The sequence below is a fragment of the Mya arenaria genome, chromosome 15, assembly GCF_026914265.1.
Source record: "Mya arenaria isolate MELC-2E11 chromosome 15, ASM2691426v1".
In the NCBI taxonomy this organism is placed as follows: domain Eukaryota; kingdom Metazoa; phylum Mollusca; class Bivalvia; order Myida; family Myidae; genus Mya; species Mya arenaria.
The window spans coordinates 49,907,545-49,927,706 of NC_069136.1; the positions used below are offsets into that span (position 1 = coordinate 49,907,545).

At 36.8% G+C, this 20,162-nt stretch overlaps 1 protein-coding gene across 10 annotated transcripts in view; it reads right to left on the bottom strand.

Annotated features, from left to right (window-relative positions):
* Positions 1 to 20,162, bottom strand: part of LOC128220784 (rho guanine nucleotide exchange factor 7-like) — a 54,112-nt gene that overhangs the window by 9,990 nt on the left and 23,960 nt on the right. For 5 of the 10 annotated variants that reach the window (XM_052929321.1, XM_052929315.1, XM_052929312.1 and 2 more), the window contains exons 3-17: positions 19,397 to 19,520; positions 18,576 to 18,682; positions 16,274 to 16,368; positions 15,523 to 15,618; positions 15,077 to 15,199; positions 14,526 to 14,664; positions 14,158 to 14,217; positions 13,792 to 13,872; positions 10,432 to 10,581; positions 10,019 to 10,097; positions 8,343 to 8,464; positions 7,651 to 7,864; positions 7,120 to 7,164; positions 1,997 to 2,089; positions 398 to 451 (exon numbers count right to left, since the gene is read on the bottom strand). In XM_052929321.1, the coding sequence (XP_052785281.1) occupies positions 398 to 451; positions 1,997 to 2,089; positions 7,120 to 7,164; positions 7,651 to 7,864; positions 8,343 to 8,464; positions 10,019 to 10,097; positions 10,432 to 10,581; positions 13,792 to 13,872; positions 14,158 to 14,217; positions 14,526 to 14,664; positions 15,077 to 15,199; positions 15,523 to 15,618; positions 16,274 to 16,368; positions 18,576 to 18,682; positions 19,397 to 19,520 (1,582 nt within the window). The remainder of the gene's footprint in view (positions 1 to 397; positions 452 to 1,996; positions 2,090 to 7,119; positions 7,165 to 7,650; positions 7,865 to 8,342; positions 8,465 to 10,018; positions 10,098 to 10,431; positions 10,582 to 13,791; positions 13,873 to 14,157; positions 14,218 to 14,525; positions 14,665 to 15,076; positions 15,200 to 15,522; positions 15,619 to 16,273; positions 16,369 to 18,575; positions 18,683 to 19,396; positions 19,521 to 20,162) is intronic. The other 5 variants (XM_052929318.1, XM_052929316.1, XM_052929314.1 and 2 more) reach the window with 3 other exon arrangements.

Here is a 20,162-nt window from a genome sequence, read left to right on the forward strand (position 1 = left end):
CACAAAATTAAACCACATTCATGTGTTGTAGCTTTAAAATAAAAAAATCATCTGTAGCGCACCAAAGAATACTTGACAAGTTATGAGCTATGCAAATGAAATATCACAAATGCTCTATTCAAACAAAAACATTTAACTAGCTTACAATTTTTCAAACAGAAAAAGTAAAAAATCAGTCAATACAAGTCATATTCCCTCAAACATTGGTGAACACTAGCAAATTCATGATAATGCTACAAGTTGCATATATTTCACACTAATTGATGCATTTATGCCTTCAAACATTGGTGAAAATTGGAACTAATGTCTGTGCGACTTTCTTTGCTATGAGCAAATATTTTGTACTACAATCTAGATACATGAATTACTCTTGTCAAAATCACATTGCAATAGATACCTTTCCCATTTTTCGGCTCATCGGAATTTTCCACTATTATTTCTGGTGATTTTACTGTTTAACATTTGAAAATATTATATGGCTGCCTTAATGAAACTATGAACCATATAATAATACTTGACAAAATCAATCTAACATAATAATAAGAGTGTTGCAGAGCGAACACCAAGGCTTGTCTGTTATTTGCAGTAAAAAGGGGCATAACTCAACAGTGCTGTCTGTTATTTGCATAAAAGGGGCATAATTCAACAATGTTGTCTGTTATTTGCAGTAGAAAGGGGCATAACTCAACAATGTTGTCTGTTATTTGCAGTAAAAAGGGGCATAACTCAACAATGTTGTCTGTTATTTGCAGTAGAAAGGGGCATAACTCAACAATGTTGCCTGTCATTTGCAGTACAAAGGGACATAACTCAACATTGTTGTCTGTCATTTGCAGTAAAAAGGGGCATAACTCAACAATGTTTAAAGCCAGAGTTATAGGCCTTGCTGTAAATGTGCACATTCTCTCTGGCAACATGTGTATCAAGTTGCATCTAATTATCTTTTAACAGTTTTTAAGTCATGGCAAAGGTTTAAAGTTTTTCCAAGCCATGATGATGACAATGACGAAAACAAACACCAATGCTATGACAATATCGCAACTTTTTTCTTCAAATTCTTCAATAAAGCAGAGGACCTAAAAATTGATTTTTGTCAGTGACACAATAATTGCATTCAAAACCGAAATGCCAACAACAATCTGAGTGATGATTTTGCATTAATTGTATATTAACTACATATATTATATACATTTTCTACAGATTTTTCAATTTTTTTTGTATAAATTAAATATAATTTTAATTCTTATCAATAACTCAAAAACTTTAAACACAAGTTGAATGTTTACCTATTATAATCATATAACAAAGGCGCACTCACTCAACAAAAGCAGGATGCAAGACCATCACTCAGATAAAAATTCACAGAAATAAATGAACAACAGTTTATAAAATCTATGCAACAACACATCAACAACAACAACAACAAAAATGTCTCCACTCTGAAGAATCAGTAAATTTATTGATTTCACATAACTTGAACTAATTTTGTATTACTGACATGATTGAACTAGAAATTCATCATAGTTAATATAAATTTGGTTGATTCCTCTTCCATGAGTATTATACAAAATTGACTTGATGCTTTAATTGGATTACGACTTCCCTTGATAATTACCTACCATACTTTGTTTAACAAAAGAATATGTTGAATGTAAGCCTACACGCATTTATTTGTCCAGAAATATCATGTGACTAGTAAATCTCTCCATTGGTTTAACAGTTATGAATATGAATATTTATATCAGGTAGGTTCAGCATCATGTCAATTTATTAACAGTAAACCATATGAACATTAAGAGTACCATAATGTAAGCAGTTTTTCATTCATAACAAATCAAGAGGAAAAAGCAAAAATATTCTAAGTGACATTAAGGAGAAGTAGTTAAACCATTTTGTTTTCACACCTTGAAATGTTCCATAGGAACTTTTCTTCACTTTTGCAAGAATCAGTTTACAATCGATGATAAATAAACTTTGAATACAAGGGTATACTCACATGAGTTGACTGTGTGCCGTGTCTTGGCGCTTGTGCAGTAAGCTTCTATCACCTTCAGAATCAAAGCATCCTCTGAGTTCACTCTTGGGTCATCTGGTAACAGAAATGTCACACTTTAATGTAGGTGTGGTATATTTCTATGATTTTCATTGGCTGAGAGGTTGTCATGTGACAAACCAAGGAAAGTGATACTCACCGGTGAAAATTCACTTTCAATTTGAAACAGGATATATAGACTTGATCATCAGTCAATAAAGTTTTTTGTCTTACACGTGTAAAGAGAATATTTCTGAATTTCTGTGCAAGTTCAAAACTTAAAAACAATTATTTTATAGAGGAATTTTAATATTTTGGTGTAAGATTAGATTTTTTTTTTCAATTTTGGGTCATCTGTGTATAAAATTACCATTCTTATGTTATCTTTACTAAGATAACTAGAGCTGTCACAGGAGTGACGAATACCCCCAAATGCCGTCTGGACACAGGAATGACAAACCATTCCTTTGAAAAGAGGCCATAACTCCAAGGTTACTGCACACTGCATCTTCTTTTATCATGCATGTATTGTTTTATTTAAATCTGTTGAGTAATTTAGAAGTTACACTGCTGACAAGAAAAACTAGCCTTTCATGAGTTATCGTCCGGAAACCATTTTTCTATTTTTAGTAACAGTGACCTTGACCTTGGCCCCACCAGCCCCAATATTGAACTTGACCTGTATCTTCTGATGTTACACCTGTGTACCCAAAATAGTTCAAATCTGTCAAGCCTTTCATGAGTTATTGTCCGGAAACCGTTTTTCTATTTTTAGTAACAGTGACCTTGACCTTGGCCCCACCAGCCCAAATATCGAAATTGACCTGAATCTTCTGATGTTACACCTGTGTACCAAAAATTGTTCAAATCTGTCAAGCCTTTCATGATTTATCATCCGGAAACCGTTTTTCTATTTTTAGTAACAGTGACCTTGACTTTGGCCCCACAAGCCCCAATATCAAACTTGACCTGTATCTTCTGATGTTACACCTGTGTACCAAAAATTGTTCAAATCTGTCAAGCCTTTCATGAGTTATCGTCCGGAAACCGTTTTTTCTATTTTTAGTAACAGTGACCTTGACCTTGGCCCCACCAGCCCCAATATCGAACTTGACCTGTATCTCCTGATGTTACACCTGTGTACCAAAAATTTTTCAAATCTGTCTAGCCTTTCATGAGTTATCGTCCGGAAACCATGAAAACCGACAGACCGACCGACAAGCTCACTCCTATATACCCCCTCAAACTTCGCTTGTGGGGGTATAATTAATATACAGGTAAGGGAACCAAACACATTGAACAAAAAATTACAAATATTAAAGGAAACATATTTCATATGCTTTGGCTCAAATTAATAATGTAAAATTGAGCTTCAAACTAAAATAGGGAATACCGGTACAACATACATCTGTGGCCGTTTTCATAAAGCTTCTTCGTAACAATTTTCAACTTACCCGTATTGAATTTTTTAGAATTTTTACATTTGATCATTTCATTGCTAATATTTTCATATTTTAAGTGTAAAAAAATTGTTACAACTTAGAATAAAAGTATTTTTTCATTAAGATGAAAATTTCACTAAGAAGCATTATGGATATGGCTGCTCAGGTAAACACAACACTGGTAAATTTACAATGGCAGAAAATAAAGATAACTACAATAATTTTGAAAAGAAACACAAACAGGGATGATTACAGACTAAAAGTCCCAATCCTAATAAATTACTTTCAGTATGAGGGATTCTGGCCCAAAACAGGAATTAGGGGCTCACACACTCCAAGAGCCTTGTTGGAATGGTTTTCAAAGCCATTATATCCATTCAAAACTACTTCTATCAATTGTTATGCTAAATGTCCACTGAGTTTTTTTTTTAAAGTTATCGGAAATTAAAAGCTCTCAGTAATAATCTCATAATTGGCCCTAGTTTCTCAAAAGTTCTTAAACTTAACAAGCTAAAGTAGCTTATTTCATTAAAGTTAATTTCATACTTTATCATAAATATTTTCTTGTCTATGTTTTGTTCATGAAACTGGTTCATGAACTTTATCATCCTTGACAATACATGTACTGAATATTAATGGAAAAAAACACATGTAACAAGAGCTGTCACAGTATGTGACGAATGCCCCCGAATGTGACATTGACCTACGAACAAGGTCAGTACATGAAAAGTTGATCTTGCCTTTACGTGTCAAATACATATGGCAAGTTATTTTAAATTGCCTCTGAACATAAAAAAATACCACCAATACTTGACAACCTACACTGTTATGTCCTTATATTCAGAATTCCCTTGTGAATAAACACTTAGTGTATCTTTCACCTTAGAGGTAGGGACATGGGTCTTGCACACGACACGTCATCTTCGTATGTGGAACACATGTAGCAAGTGATTTTAAAATCTGTCCATACAAGGGAAAGTAACAGCCCGGACATGACAACCTATACTCTATGTCCTTATATGCAGCACTCCATTGTGAATAAACACTAGGTGTGACCTTGACCTTTGAGGTAGGGACACGGGTCTTGCACGCAACACGTCGTCTTGGTATGTGGAACACATGTGGCAAGTTATTTAAAATCTGTCCATACAAGGGAAAGTTACACCACGGACACGACAACCTATACTCGATGTCCTTATATGCAGCACTCCATTGTGAATAAACACTAAGTGTGACCTTGACCTTTGAGGTAGGGACACTGGTTTTGCACGTGACACGTTGTCTTGGTATGTGGAACACATGTGGCAAGTTATTTAAAATCTGTCCATACAAGGGAAAGTTACAGACCGGACACGACAACCTATACTCGATGTCCTTATATGCAGCACTCCATTGTGAATAAACACTATGTGTGACCTTGACCTTTGAGGCAGGGACACGGGTCTTGCACGCAACACGTTGTCTTGGTATGTGGAACACATGTGGCAAGTTATTTTAAAATCTGTCCATACAAGGGAAAGTAACAGCCCGGACACGACAACCTATACTCTATGTCCTTACATGCAGCACTCCATTGTGAATAAACACTAAGTGTGACCTTGACCTTTGAGGTAGGGACACTGGTTTTGCACGCGACACGTCGTCTTGGTATGTGGAACACATTTGGCAAGTTATTTTAAAATCTGTCCATACAAGGGAAAGTTACAGCCCAGACACGACAACCTATACTCTATGTCCTTATATGCAGCACTCCATTGTGAATAAACACTAAGTGTGACCTTGACTTTAGAGGTAGGGACACGGGTCTTGCAGGCGACACGTCATCTTGGTATGTGGAACACACGTGGCAAGTTATTTTAAAATCTGTCCATACAAGAGAAAGTTACAGCCCGGACACGACAACCTATACTCGATGTCCTTATATGCAGCACTCCATTGTGAATAAACACTAAGTGTGACCTTGACCTTTGAGGTAGGGACACGGGTCTTGCAGGCAACATGTCGTCTTGGTATGTGGAACACATGTGGCAAGTTATTTTAAAATCTGTCCATACAAGAGACAGTTACAGCCCGGACACGACAACCTATACTCTATGTCCTTATATGCAGCACTCCATTGTGAATAAACACTAAGTGTGACCTTGACCTTTGAGGTAGGGACACGGGTCTTGCAGGCGACACGTCGTCTTTGTATGTGGAACACATGTGGCAAGTTATTTTAAAATCTGTCCATACAAGGGAAAGTTACAGCCCCGACACGACAACCTATACTCTATGTCCTTATATGCAGCACTCCATTGTGAATAAACACTAAGTGTGACCTTGACCTTTGAGGTAGGGACACGGGTCTTGCACGCGACACGACGTCTTGGTATGTGGTATACATGTGGCAAGTTATTTTAAAATCTGTCCATACAAGAGAAAGTTACAGCTCGGACACGACAACCTATACTCGATGTCCTTATATGCAGCACTCCATTGTGAATAAACACTAAGTGTGACCTTGACCTTTGAGGTAGGGACTTGAGTCTTGCAGGCCACACGTCGTCTTGGTATGTGGAACACATGTGGCAAGTTATTTTAAAATCTGTCCATACAAGGGAAAGTTACAGAGCCGGCCGGCATGACGGACGGACGGTGCAATTTTAATATGCCCACCTTCGGGGGCATAAAAACAAAGCTTTATGTACCTTGCTAACCAAAGAACAACAGAATAACCATACTTGAATATAAACGGCAGAAAATGGCTATAATGTGGTCATGAAAGGCAGGAACACAAAGGTCAGACAATGCGCTAATTAGTCGTGCAGTGAATGTTTGGTAAAGAGTTGTTTAACCTTGTGTAGCATTGTAAGAAACTGCATGGTTTATTTTTCCTGTGTCCTTTTTACAATTTCAGGGTTTACAAAAAGAAAAGTATCCCATATCAGTTGTCAGGAGCAAACAAGCATAGAATCCTTAAGCATTCAGTGTTGATAACAACATAAAGAACTGGTGGAAAAGGTCATTCCCCATGATAGGCAAACAGTATTATGAATCTACAGTTATTGTCTACTACAAATGTTCATGCTTCAAAAAAAAGTGAACGAAAAACATCTTTGTCAAGTAACAACCACAAAATGTGATAAATACCCCCAACTAACAAACTTGATGATTGGTTCGTCACTTGTTTCTACAGCAGCATTGTGACAGGTGACAGTAAAAATGTGACATTGAATAAAGAGGCAGATAGGAACTTTTCACTCCAAACATTCTACCACAACATCCTTCCCATATCATTTTGGGGCTTTACATGCCATACATGAATAACCAAAAGTGAAATACAGTTGAACCCCATTGGCTCGAACTCACAGCGACTGGCAAAAATACCTTGAGCCGCAAGAAATTTGATCCAAGCAGGAATGCTTTCATTTCTTTCATTCAAATCAGTCCTTTACATCCATTTTCGAGCCAACAATGAAATAAAGCAAAGTGAGTTTGAGCCAAAGGGGTTTGACTGTAGCTATTTTGAGAACATAAGAGGTAAATATGGTTGCAACAACACTTTCTGGAAGGACTATCATGCAGATGATGCAAAACTCATGGTCACATGACACATTCTGTACAACATATCGGGGCATTCCGGGATACAATATCGAGTCTTACATTTCTTGAATCGTTTATCATACTCGTCTTGAGACTGAGTCCGCTCTGCAAAAGTTATGGGTTAGTTTAAAGGCTTATCAGCTGTGTGCTTATTTCCCAAAATAAGGATTCTGGAATATATTTTAGTACAAATAAATTTGCTTATTTTCGGTATTATGTTTAAACTATCAAACTTACAGCTAACCATATATTTCCCGGAGAGGCAACTACGACTTATTTCTCAAACTACACTTAAATGTTTCACACAGTATGGAAATGACTCTTTACCTATTAAAAAAACATTGGTCCTTCAATGTATTAAGTTAACATTTAGTCTATAAGGATTCTCAGAAAGGGAAACTCTTAGGTAAAAGACAAGCACCAATATCATGAAACAATCATTGAAATCCTGTGTATCAGTCAAGCAACAATATCATGATACGATTATGGAAATCCGATGAGATCAATATCTAGATATAATTATGGAAATCCTGTGAGAACAATTTGTATGACCTATCAATACAAAAAGATGGAAGAGAAAAAAACTCTCACCAGGTTTTCTGCGCCCAAGCTTTCTTCCTGCCCTAGGGCTCCTCATCCCGTCCTCCCGGTAGGCTATTGGTGGTCGGAGAGGTGGGGAAGGGCGTAGACATGACATTGACCAAGTCTTGCTCATGGTAAATGTGGAGGAAAGGGTATGCGTTACGCTCACTTTGGCTGTTTTGGCCGGTGTAAGAGTGCTTATGCTGGGCTGAGAAGTTGACACCTACATGTATGGGACAAATGGGGTTAATATAAACGTTGCAAAACATTACTTGTACGGAAGAATGCCGCCTGCATGTTGGGTACTGAATTATCCAGATATATGTATATGGTAAATGTTTAGAATGGCATGTGGTATAGGATGAGGAAAGAGATTTATGCAAGAATCAGTGAGCATAGCAGTACAAGCTTTTACAGACTATTTTTTTACCAGAGATAATCTTTGCCATGTAAAAATTATGTACTAACTTATTTTTATTTCATTTTTAAATTCTTGATCTCAAACTATGGCTATCTAAACCTCACCTAAGAGGTTATCGGTCCAATCCCCACAAGGAATACTTTCTTACGGCCTCTCAAGATGGACTCCAGTACTGGTTTCTACCCAGGAAACTGACTAGAGAGTGATTTTAAAAGCCATCAGCTCTCTTCACAATCAAGCTAAAAGAAAATAGAATAAACGAAAACAAAGACTCTCTTACCTGAACACTGACAGGTTTAGACTGGGTCTGATTGGTGACAACATTGTTCTTGAGAGCTTCCAGCCAGGCGTTTACCTCAGTCTTTGTACCGCATGTGACCATCATTCGCTCTATCATGCTCCCTGGAATGTACAGAAGTTTTGTATGATGTGTTAGAGGTGAAATGGAAGTAATTATGACCACTGTCAAACAACATCTTGTTCTTCAGCACTTATTGGCCAGTTTAATGTCAAACATGATTACCAGTATCACAGGCTCTATCATGCTCCATAAATTAAACAGAGGGCTCAAGGTCAATTGCTCAATACAGTCAAACCTGTATTAAGTGGCCACCCTTGGGAAATGATCAAAGTGGCTGCTTAAGACAGGTGGCCACTTAATCCAGGTTTGACATTTCCGCCACTTTAGATTTATTCAGAGATGGAGTATGTGTCTTAACCACCACCTCACACCACAATCAATGACATCTGTATCAATATTATTGAAGAAGGTTAAATACAAATACATTTGTATAGATAAAATAACTTTATTTCAAATTTATAAATAAAATACATTAGATAAATGTTGATACAAGGCATAAACAGAACACACCACATATCAGTCTACACATTTACACAACTATATGTACATACACATTTCAGTTCACTTTTTAAAGTAGTCCGTACATTAAATAAATGTTGATGCATAGCATAAACAAAACACACCACAGATCAGTCTACACATTTACACAACTACATGTGCATACCCTTTTCCTGTACTAGTATGGCGGTTTTCTAATAACTTTATACACTCGACATGTTCTTTTAGAGTCAAACACTTTTGATTGGTCTTTTTTTCAGCCAAAATCAAAGTTAATAAAATATCAAGAACAATGCATTGTAAATATCTGTTTGTAGACATATAAATCTGTGCACTTTGAAAAATAATATTGAAGTGAATAAAAATCGTAACTCGTTTCACGCCGTCGAATGACAATGCAAACTGTGAATTCATAGTAACCGGTGTTTTTGTCGGTATTTAATAATTAACTTCTTAATTATTTAATTATCATATTAATTGTGTCAATTCTGATCAAAACATTCGCCGGCGTGTAATAAACATGATTTCTCGATGAGTAAACACGCATGACAATCGTGTGATGCAATATTTATTTTCATTGGATGACGGAGATACCCGAGGCCGTTGTTATTTTCCGTAAACTTCTATACGCAATTAAAGCTGTGTATTGGAAAAAAATATAAGCGGAAGTGTCAGTGACAAGGGATTAGTGGCCGCTAATTAGTGATTATATGGCTTCATCGGGACAAAAATTAGTGGCCATGGCTGCGTTAGACAGTTGGCCGCTTAATGCACGTACATTATATAGTAAAAACATACGGGGGGAATTTGGAGTGGCCCGTTAAGGCAGGTGGCCATTTTAAGCAGGTGACCGTTCAACCAGGTTTGACAGTACAACACTCTGATAAGAGATTCATACATAAGTGATTAAGTCATATGATAACCCTGGAAAATCAAACACAAATGGCTTTTACAATAAGAACAAAGTTGCAGTAATACCCCCCCTCCCAACAACAACAACAACAACAAGACTGCTGCAGCTAACCATGATGGTAGCAACCTGTCTATTACAGAATGTTAGGAAACCCAGATGAGCTAGCAAGCTTCTGACATCGTACCTGATATTTCAAACTGGTGCACGTCTGAGTCTTCCTCCTCGCATGGGCTGACCACCATACCACTCAGAGGTAACTTGCCCTAGGGATACACAAATACTAAAGTTAAAATTTACATACACAAGACATTTATTACTGATCAGATTCATTAATGTTCATAAGTTTGTGTTGTCCAAAACTTTGAAGGAGACAGATAAATTAGGAAACAAGTTATCAGACTTCCTATGTGGACTGACTAGCAACTTGTGAAATACATAATTAAGATTTCTTATACTACATTAACAAAAATCAGAAATTGAGCTATTTTGTGTCCTGTGTGTTAGCCGTGAACTAGTGTTAAATCAATCAAAATCATTAAAATTTTCATTATATGAAATATCTAAAAATTTGCAATGGTATTTATCCAGTTATGTTACCTCGTAGGTGTATCCACTAAGCCGTGGACTGATAGACAGCATGAGTAGCACGTTAGGAAACAGCAGGAATATTCGATCATGCTTCTCTCCCGAACTTGTTTCCACCTTGACTTGAGACAGATGTTTGACTTCACCTAGCGCGACGATCTCCTGCAAGGGGAATGTACATGTGCATGAAAACAACAGATGACCTTGGCTCCATCTTACCTCATTGCATAGTAATATTTGAGGAATTGGCTATTTCATCTTTGAACATTAGCTACATGTAAGTGTAATTTAAGCTAAATTACATCTATCAAACTAAGAGACTGCCCTACCTCCCCCTCCCAAGCCTTGATCGTGCTGAAGATTATCATAGCTCCATCATACCTCATGCCATAGTAATATTGAAGGAACTGGCTATTATATTACGTCTATCAAACTAAGAGACGGCCCTATCTCCCCATCCCAGGCCTTGGTGGTGCTGGAGATGATCTCATGTTCCATCTTACCTCATGGCATAGTAATATTGAAGGAACTGGCTATTATATTACGTCTATCAAACTAAGAAACGGCCCTATCTCCCCCTCCCAGGCCTTGATGGTGCTGGAGATGATCTCATGTTCCATCTTACCTCATGGCATAGTAATATTGAAGGAACTGGCTATTATATTATGTCTATCAAACTAAGAGACGGCCCTATCTCCCCATCCCAGGCCTTGGTGGTGCTGGAGATGATCTCATGTTCCATCTTACCTCATGGCATAGTAATATTGAAGGAACTGGCTATTATATTACGTCTATCAAACTAAGAAACGGCCCTATCTCCCCCTCCCAGGCCTTGATGGTGCTGGAGATGATCTCATGTTCCATCTTACCTCATGGCATAGTAATATTGAAGGAACTGGCTATTATATTACGTCTATCAAACTAAGAAACGGCCCTATCTCCCCCTCCCAAGCCTTGATCGTGCTGAAGATTATCATAGCTCCATCATACCTCATGCCATAGTAATATTGAAGGAACTGGCTATTATATTACGTCTATCAAACTAAGAGACGGCCCTATCTCCCCATCCCAGGCCTTGGTGGTGCTGGAGATGATCTCATGTTCCATCTTACCTCATGGCATAGTAATATTGAAGGAACTGGCTATTATATTACGTCTATCAAACTAAGAAACGGCCCTATCTCCCCCTCCCAGGCCTTGATGGTGCTGGAGATGATCTCATGTTCCATCTTACCTCATGGCATAGTAATATTGAAGGAACTGGCTATTATATTACGTCTATCAAACTAAGAGACGGCCCTATCTCCCCATCCCAGGCCTTGGTGGTGCTGGAGATGATATCATGTTCCATCTTACCTCATGGCATAGTAATATTGAAGGAACTGGCTATTATATTACGTCTATCAAACGAAGAAACGGCCCTATCTCCCCCTCCCAGGCCTTGATGGTGCTGGAGATGATCTTGGCTCCATCTTACCTCATGGCATAGTAATATTGAAGGAACTGGCTATTATATTACGTCTATCAAACTAAGAGATGGCCCTATCTCCCACTCCCAGGCCTTGATGGTGCTGGAGATGATCTCATGTTCCATCTTACCTCATGGCATAGTAATATTGAAGGAACTGGCTATTATATTACGTCTATCAAACTAAGAGATGGCCCTACCTCCCACTCCCAGGCCTTGATGGTGCTGGAGATGATCTCATGTTCCATCTTACCTCATGGCATAGTAATATTGAAGGAACTGGCTATTATATTACGTCTATCAAACTAAGAAACGGCCCTATCTCCCCCTCCCTGGCCTTGATGGTGCTGGAGATGATCTCATGTTCCATCTTACCTCATGGCATAGTAATATTGAAGGAACTGGCTATTATATTACGTCTATCAAACTAAGAGATGGCCCTACCTCCCACTCCCAGGCCTTGATGGTGCTGGAGATGATCTCATGATCCATCTTACCTCATGGCATAGTAATATTGAAGGAACTGGCTATTATATTATGTCTATCAAACTTAGAGTAAGCCCTATACCTCCCACTCCCAGGCCTTGATGGTGCTGGAGATGATCTTGGCTCCATCTTACTTCATGGCACAGTAATATTGAAGGAACTGGCTATTATATTATGTCTATCAAACTAAGAGTCAGTCCTACCTCCCACTCCCAGGCCTTGATGGTGCTGGAGATGATCTTAGCTCCATCATAACACATGCCATAGTAATATTGAAGGAACTGGCTATTATATTATGTCTATCAAACTAAGAGATGGCCCTACCTCCCCCTCCCAGACCTTGGTGGTGCTGGAGATGATCTCATGTTCCATCTTACCTCATGGCATAGTAATATTGAAGGAACTTGCTATTATATTATGTCTATCAAACTAAGAGTAAGCCCTATACCTCCCACTCCCAGGCCTTGATGGTGCTGGAGATGATCTTGGCTCCATCTTACCTCATGGCACAGTAATATTGAAGGAACTGGCTATTATATTATGTCTATCAAACTAAGAGTCAGTCCTACCTCCCACTCCCAGGCCTTGATGGTGCTGGAGATGATCTTAGCTCCATCATAACACATGCCATAGTAATATTGAAGGAACTGGCTATTATATTATGTCTATCAAACTAAGAGATGGCCCTACCTCCCCCTCCCAGGCCTTGGTGGTGCTGGAGATGATCTCATGTTCCATCTTACCTCATGGCATAGTAATATTGAAGGAACTGGCTATTATATTACGTCTATCAAACTAAGAAACGGCCCTACCTCCCCCTCCCAGGCCTTGATGGTGCTGGAGATGATCTTGGCTCCATCATACCTCATGGCATAGTAATATTGAAGGAACTGGCTATTATATTACGTCTATCAAACTAAGAAACGGCCCTACCTCCCCCTCCCAGGCCTTGATGGTGCTGGAGATGATCTTGGCTCCATCTTACCTCATGGCATAGTAATATTGAAGGAACTGGCTATTATATTACGTCTATCAAACTAAGAGACGGCCCTACCTCCCCCTCCCAAGCCTTGATGGTGCTGGAGATGATCTCATGTTCCATCTTACCTCATGGCATAGTAATATTGAAGGAACTGGCTATTATATTATGTCTATCAAACTAAGAGATGGCCCTACCTCCCACTCCCAGGCCTTGATGGTGCTGGAGATGATCTTAGCTCCATCTTACCTCATGGCATAGTAATATTGAAGGAACTGGCTATTATATTACGTCTATCAAACTAAGAGATGGCCCTACCTCCCCCTCCCAGGCCTTGATGGTGCTGGAGATGATCTTAGCTCCATCTTACCTCATGGCATAGTAATATTGAAGGAACTGGCTATTATATTATGTCTATCAAACAAAGAGATGGCCCTACCTCCCCCTCCCAGGCCTTGATGGTGCTGGAGATGATCTCATGTTCCATCTGCTTCAACCGCCGCACCTCATGACAGTGGTTCTGAATAACAAACACAGGGTCATTGTATTGGTGAAACATGGCTAACAAGGGTTACAACATTTGAATTGGTCTTTAATTTAAAAAATACTGTATAAGATTGTGATTCATATACTTTTTTATATTCTAAGATTGGATATAAAAACAACTTTTGCAACTTTAATATTTCGACTGTGAATTTTAAGCATAAATGTATATTATACAGTTGGTCTTATAGTCTTGCTCACTGTGGAGCCCACTGTTGAATTCACATCAAAAGTTTCTAAATATTAAAGGTTAGACACTTACCGCTATGTCCCTGTAAACCGCTATAGCTCTCTGGGTGTCACCACGATCAACATGGCTCTCCTGAAAACAAACAAATCCTTAGGATAAGTATGGTTTTACTCCTAACATTATTAGTCTAGTAGGGTCTTTTTCCCAAAATAGCTGGGAAAACCTCTACATCAACTAATCTGACCAGGCTTTAGATCCTTATAACCTTACTATGCCAAATTTTGACAATTATTGCACATATAATGTATAAGCTTATGTCTGTATTGTAAACTTGACCCCTGTCTGTACTTTCAGGAATTTTTCTTTTAATTGCATCCATTCTGTAAAATAAGCTGTTTCAAATAAATCCTATCTAATCAAATCTCATCCCACAGTCCCACCTCTATGTGTCTCTCCAGTTCTTTCAGCAACGAGGGGTAGCGATCCAGCCGGATAAAGGGCTTGGAGAGCATGGTTGCCAGGGTGTTGGAACCAGGGGGCGTGGCTCCCAATTTCTCCATGGACTTGTTCAACTCTTCACTGAAACATGGCGGGGAAGTCAATAGTAAAGTTTATTTTGCTGTACAAAAGTTGCTCTGACAAAAACCCTTTCCAATTCAAACAAAATGTCTTTCATTCCAATTAACTGTCTGTTTTTGGGGTAGTATTAGATATTTTATACCTAAATCCACATTTCATTAAATATTTAATACCAATGTAAACATTTTATAAATTTAACATACATATTTGCTGACTGGCTCAGACGAGACCCCTTTCTAATTCAAATGTTTCTCTTTCCAATTATCTGTATGTTTGTATGTTTTAGATATATTATACCTAAATCCACATTTTGTTAAATATTTAATACCAATGTAAACATTTTATAAATTTACATATATTTTTGCTCATTCAAATGACAGAACAACTATGTGTGTATGAAAAAATGCCTTACGTGTTTTTCTGCAGTATTGCCACAGCCCGGGGGTGGTTAGCACAGTATCGTGTGTAAAGCTCCTTTAAATTTGGGGCATGCCTCATGAATACCCCACCCACTCTCCGCTGGTCATCAGGATGTCTACAAACACACAAGGACATTTACCATGAAAGGAAATCAATTTAAAGATAAATTATACATTTTATATGTAATGAAAACAATTACAGATAAATTATAAGAAATAAACAAAAATACTAAAATCTGCCTTCATTTTTTTTTGAGAAAAAAAAACAGTTTTGGAGTTTAAAATAAGGAAGTGTGTAAAAGACTATGTGACACGTTTTGTTAGCACTGACATTAATAATATTCAGAGGTATTATCTGATCTCATTTAATTTCATTCACTATGTCCAGATGGATATACTGGTGGGGTCATAGATACCATACACACATTCATGTACTCACTTTGAGCACTCCTCTAACGAGATGAGGAAGTTTTGTTGGAATGTGATGATATCCTCGAGGTTACCCGTCAACTCGGTGATCTCATGGCAACTCATGCTGAAACACAGTAACAATTCAGCTGCAGAATATTTAACTGATTATAAATTGTGAGGAATATTGTTTTTTTTAAATGAAAATCTAAAATTGCAAGAAAAAAAGAAAATTGTCAAAAACCTACATAAAATTGACATCTTTGTAATTCTTAGTTACTGATGTATCAAATCGCTTGTGACACATGCCTCTTTTTCTAAGTTTAAGCACAATTTTTGGGGTTGTCTTCCATGTAAATCCCATTAGATAGCTTTGATATATTTATCCATGCTCATAGACAAATACGATTTAAACAGGGAAACCATTATGTGCTATTTTTAACCTGGGAAAGACATATTAGACAGCAACTTTGCTTTTTATATTTTAATCATGTAAAATGATGTATTAAGGCCATCCTTCTAGCTCATATTGACAATTATAGACTTGTTTTGAGGAAATACTTTGTGACAATGTGGGACCATCTGGTGTCTACCCCCTTTAAATTATACTTAGGCTTATCCTATCACAGGTCTTTTTGATTCCATTCAGTATATTGATAAATCAATTATTTATTCTAGTCATAGGATTTCTTATATTAAGTTTTATCTAAGATGTTTTATTGAAGATGACTCCTGTACCTATCAGGAAGAAACAATAAAGATCCTGTCCCTACATTACTCACATGTCATTGTTACTGATTGGTCGGATGTAGTTCTGGAGGACAGAGGTCATCTCCGCCACATGGGCACGCTCTGTGTCTATCACATTCTTCAGAACCTGAAAGCACAAAAAACATGAAGGTAAGAGATGGTAAATCCTGCTGCATGTGTAGCTTACATGCTGCTGATTGGTCCGATAGAGATCTGTAGAATCATCTCAGTCATGTGAGAGTTCTCAACATAAAGTTTATGAATTGACAAGAACAACAGAATTCCTGACTTTTAATCTTGAAGTGCAATGTTTTCAGCATGTTCTGCTAGTCTAAAACCCTTGAGTGCAATATTGCAAATCCATTGACTGCACTACTTTACCCAGCCCTTCCACGAGTCATTGCTATAATTGTTATTACAAGTAGCCTGGCTTTCTGTCAGTGAATTATTAATTACAAATTGAAGTCTTTCAATACCTTGTGACATAATATCAGTCTAACCATATGTGTTACTTACAACAGTATGGTAGTATTGCTAGAATATTCAACAATATGGTAGTATTGCTAGAATATTCAACAGTATGGTAGCATTGCTAGAATATTCAACAGTATGGTAGTATTGCTAGAATATTCAACAATATGGTAGTATTGCTAGAATATTCAACAGTATGGTAGCATTGCTAGAATATTCAACAGTATGGTAGTATTGCTAGAATATTCAACAGTATGGTAGCATTGCTAGAATATTCAACAATATGGTAGAATTGCTAGAATATTCAACAGTATGGTAGCATTGCTAGAATATTCAACAGTATGGTAGTATTGCTAGAATATTCAACAATATGGTAGTATTGCTAGAATATTCAACAGTATGGTAGTATTGCTAGAATATTCAACAGTATGGTAGTATTGCTAGAATATTCAACAGTATGGTAGTATTGCTAGAATATTCAACAGTATGGTAGTATTGCTAGAATATTCAACAATATGGTAGTATTGCTAGAATATTCAACAGTATGGTAGCATTGCTAGAATATTCAACAGTATGGTAGTATTGCTAGAATATTCAACAGTATGGTAGCATTGCTAGAATATTCAACAGTATGGTAGTATTGCTAGAATATTCAACAGTATGGTAGTATTGCTAGAATATTCAACAGTATGGTAGTATTGCTAGAATATTCAACAGTATGGTAGTATTGCTAGAATATTCAACAGTATGGTAGTATTGCTAGAATATTCAACAGTATGGTAGTATTGCTAGAATATTCAACAATATGGTAGTATTCTAGAACCTACAGCATTATGGTAGCATTGCTAGAACTTACAACATTATGGTAGTATTGCTAGAACTTACAACATTATGGTTGTATTGCTAGAACTAACAACAGTATGGTTGTATTGCTAGAACTTACAACAGTATGGTAGTATTGCTAGAACTTACAACAGTATGGTAGCATTGCTAGAACTTACAACATTATGGTAGTATTGCTAGAACTAACAACATTATGGTTGTATTGCTAGAACTTACAACAGTATGGTAGTATTGCTAGAACTTACGACATTATGGTTGTATTGCTAGAATATTCAACATTATGGTAGTATTGCTAGAACTTACAACATTATGGTTGTATTGCTAGAATATTCAACATTATGGTAGTATTGCTAGAACTTACAACATTATGGTAGTATTGCTAGAATATTCAACATTATGGTAGTATTGCTAGAATATTCAACATTATGGTAGTATTGCTAGAATATTCAACAGTATGGTAGTATTGCTAGAATATTCAACAGTATGGTAGTATTGTTAGAATATTCAACAGTATGGTAGTATTGCTAGAACTTACAACATTATGGTAGTATTGCTAGAATATTCAACATTATGATAGTATTGCTAGAACCTACGACATTATGGTAGTATTGCTAGAATATTCAACATTATGGTAGTATTGCTAAAACTTACAATGATAAGGAAGTGTTGCTAAAACTTACAATGATAAGGAAGCGTTGCTAGAACTTACAATATTTTGGTAGTTTTGCTAGAAATTACAGCGTTATGGTAGTATTTCTAGAACTAACAACTAATTGTAGTAGAACTTAAAACATTATGGAAGTATTGCTAGAAATTACAACTTAATGGTTGAATTGCTCGAACTTACAATGTTATGGTAATTTTTTAGAACTTACAATGTTTTGGTAGTTTTACTAGAACTTTCAACGTTATGGTAGTATTTCTAGAACTAACAATGTTTTGGTAGTTTTGGTAGAACTTACAACGTTATGGAAGCAGTTCTAGAATTTGCAACATTATGATAGTATCTTTAGAGCTTACAACGTTATGGTAGTATTGCATGCTTTCCCTGTAGTGTTTGGGCACCTCCTGCGTCTTATCCACAGTCACTATTGCACCTGGCCCTCCTTTAAGACTTCCTGTCAGTTCTGAAAACATTAACAAACATGTAAATAACAGTGAACATTAAACCATAATATTATTTGACTATGTAGTATTATGAAGAAGACCTATTTTTGCCTGGTGTAATGTAAAATTACCGGACTTTTCCATTTGTCTGTTGTTGTGATTATTTGATTGAATTTCATTTATTCGACCTTAAAAGAATAGAACTCATGACTTAATATAACCAAATATAGAACTGCCTAAGCTTGAACTTGATGTTTGTTTAAACATACATGTAAAGACATATCTATACTCTTTATATAAGTATCCTTTTGTTTTCAGGACTATGTATGAACAGAATAACATGTGTGTGAAGTCCTCATTGAAACAGCATATCACATAAACATAAATAATTTCATTGCAATAAATAATTGAAATGATTTCATAAATATATACAGTATGATGAAGAAATGGCCCATAACTCTGCTGTAACTGAAATTCAGCTCAAACATAACCCAAGATGCATAACTTTACATCCAGACAACCACTCCTTTAAACTATAATGACTCTATCTCAAATACTTTTCGAGATATGCCTGACACAAATTTGTGACAGACATATGAAAATAGTTCCAAATAATCATAACTCCACGGTATCTTGGCTACAGAAACCAAGTTGCACAACTTCACATAATGGTTAAAACTACTAAATTAATTCCTCAAGTCCTCAAGACAATATTGTTGCAAGAGTGCAAGTACCTTGTTTAAACTCGCGGACGTAGTTGCTAGGAAACCAGCCAGTTTTCCCATTTAACGTCCCTTCCCACCAGCCTCCTTCTATCGCCTGGGTAACTGTTATTATGTCCCCTTTCAAGTAACACAGCTGAAAATAGAAAAAGAGGTTTAAAAAATGTCAACAATTAACATGACTTGAATGGGAGCTTTGAGCTACCCTTAGAAAATTGTAAGCGGTTGCTTATCAGAGGCGGTCAAAGTAATCCATTAGATTATACAACCATGTGTTTTGTTTTTTTGGGGGATGAATTACCATCCCTTCATTTGACAATAAAATGGTTGTATGACAATTAGCTTTGTGGTAATTAAACTGAATTTTGCTCAAACGCTCTTCTTATTGTAAGTAGTACTCTATGCAAACTCAAATATAGGTCTTATACAAATTATTCCATTTTTTCATTGAAGTGACATAGACAGAAATTGATTGTCAAAACATTGAAAATTATAAACAAACTTATATCATTCTAAAAACAACAAACACTTTCAAGACATAATGACCAAACACAACCTTATTCCATTAATAAAAATTGCAAAATGTACTAATGAAAATCTCTTCACAATTACCAGGAACAAAATATCCAAAAGCAATTATCGCTGTACTAAGGAATTCCTAATACAAATATTTAAGATTATCCACAGAAGTGTTCTTTTTCATAAATATCACAGGAAAAATAAATTCCCAGCTAACCTGAGAAAATACGTATCACATTTGTCAGACAAGGAGGTCTTT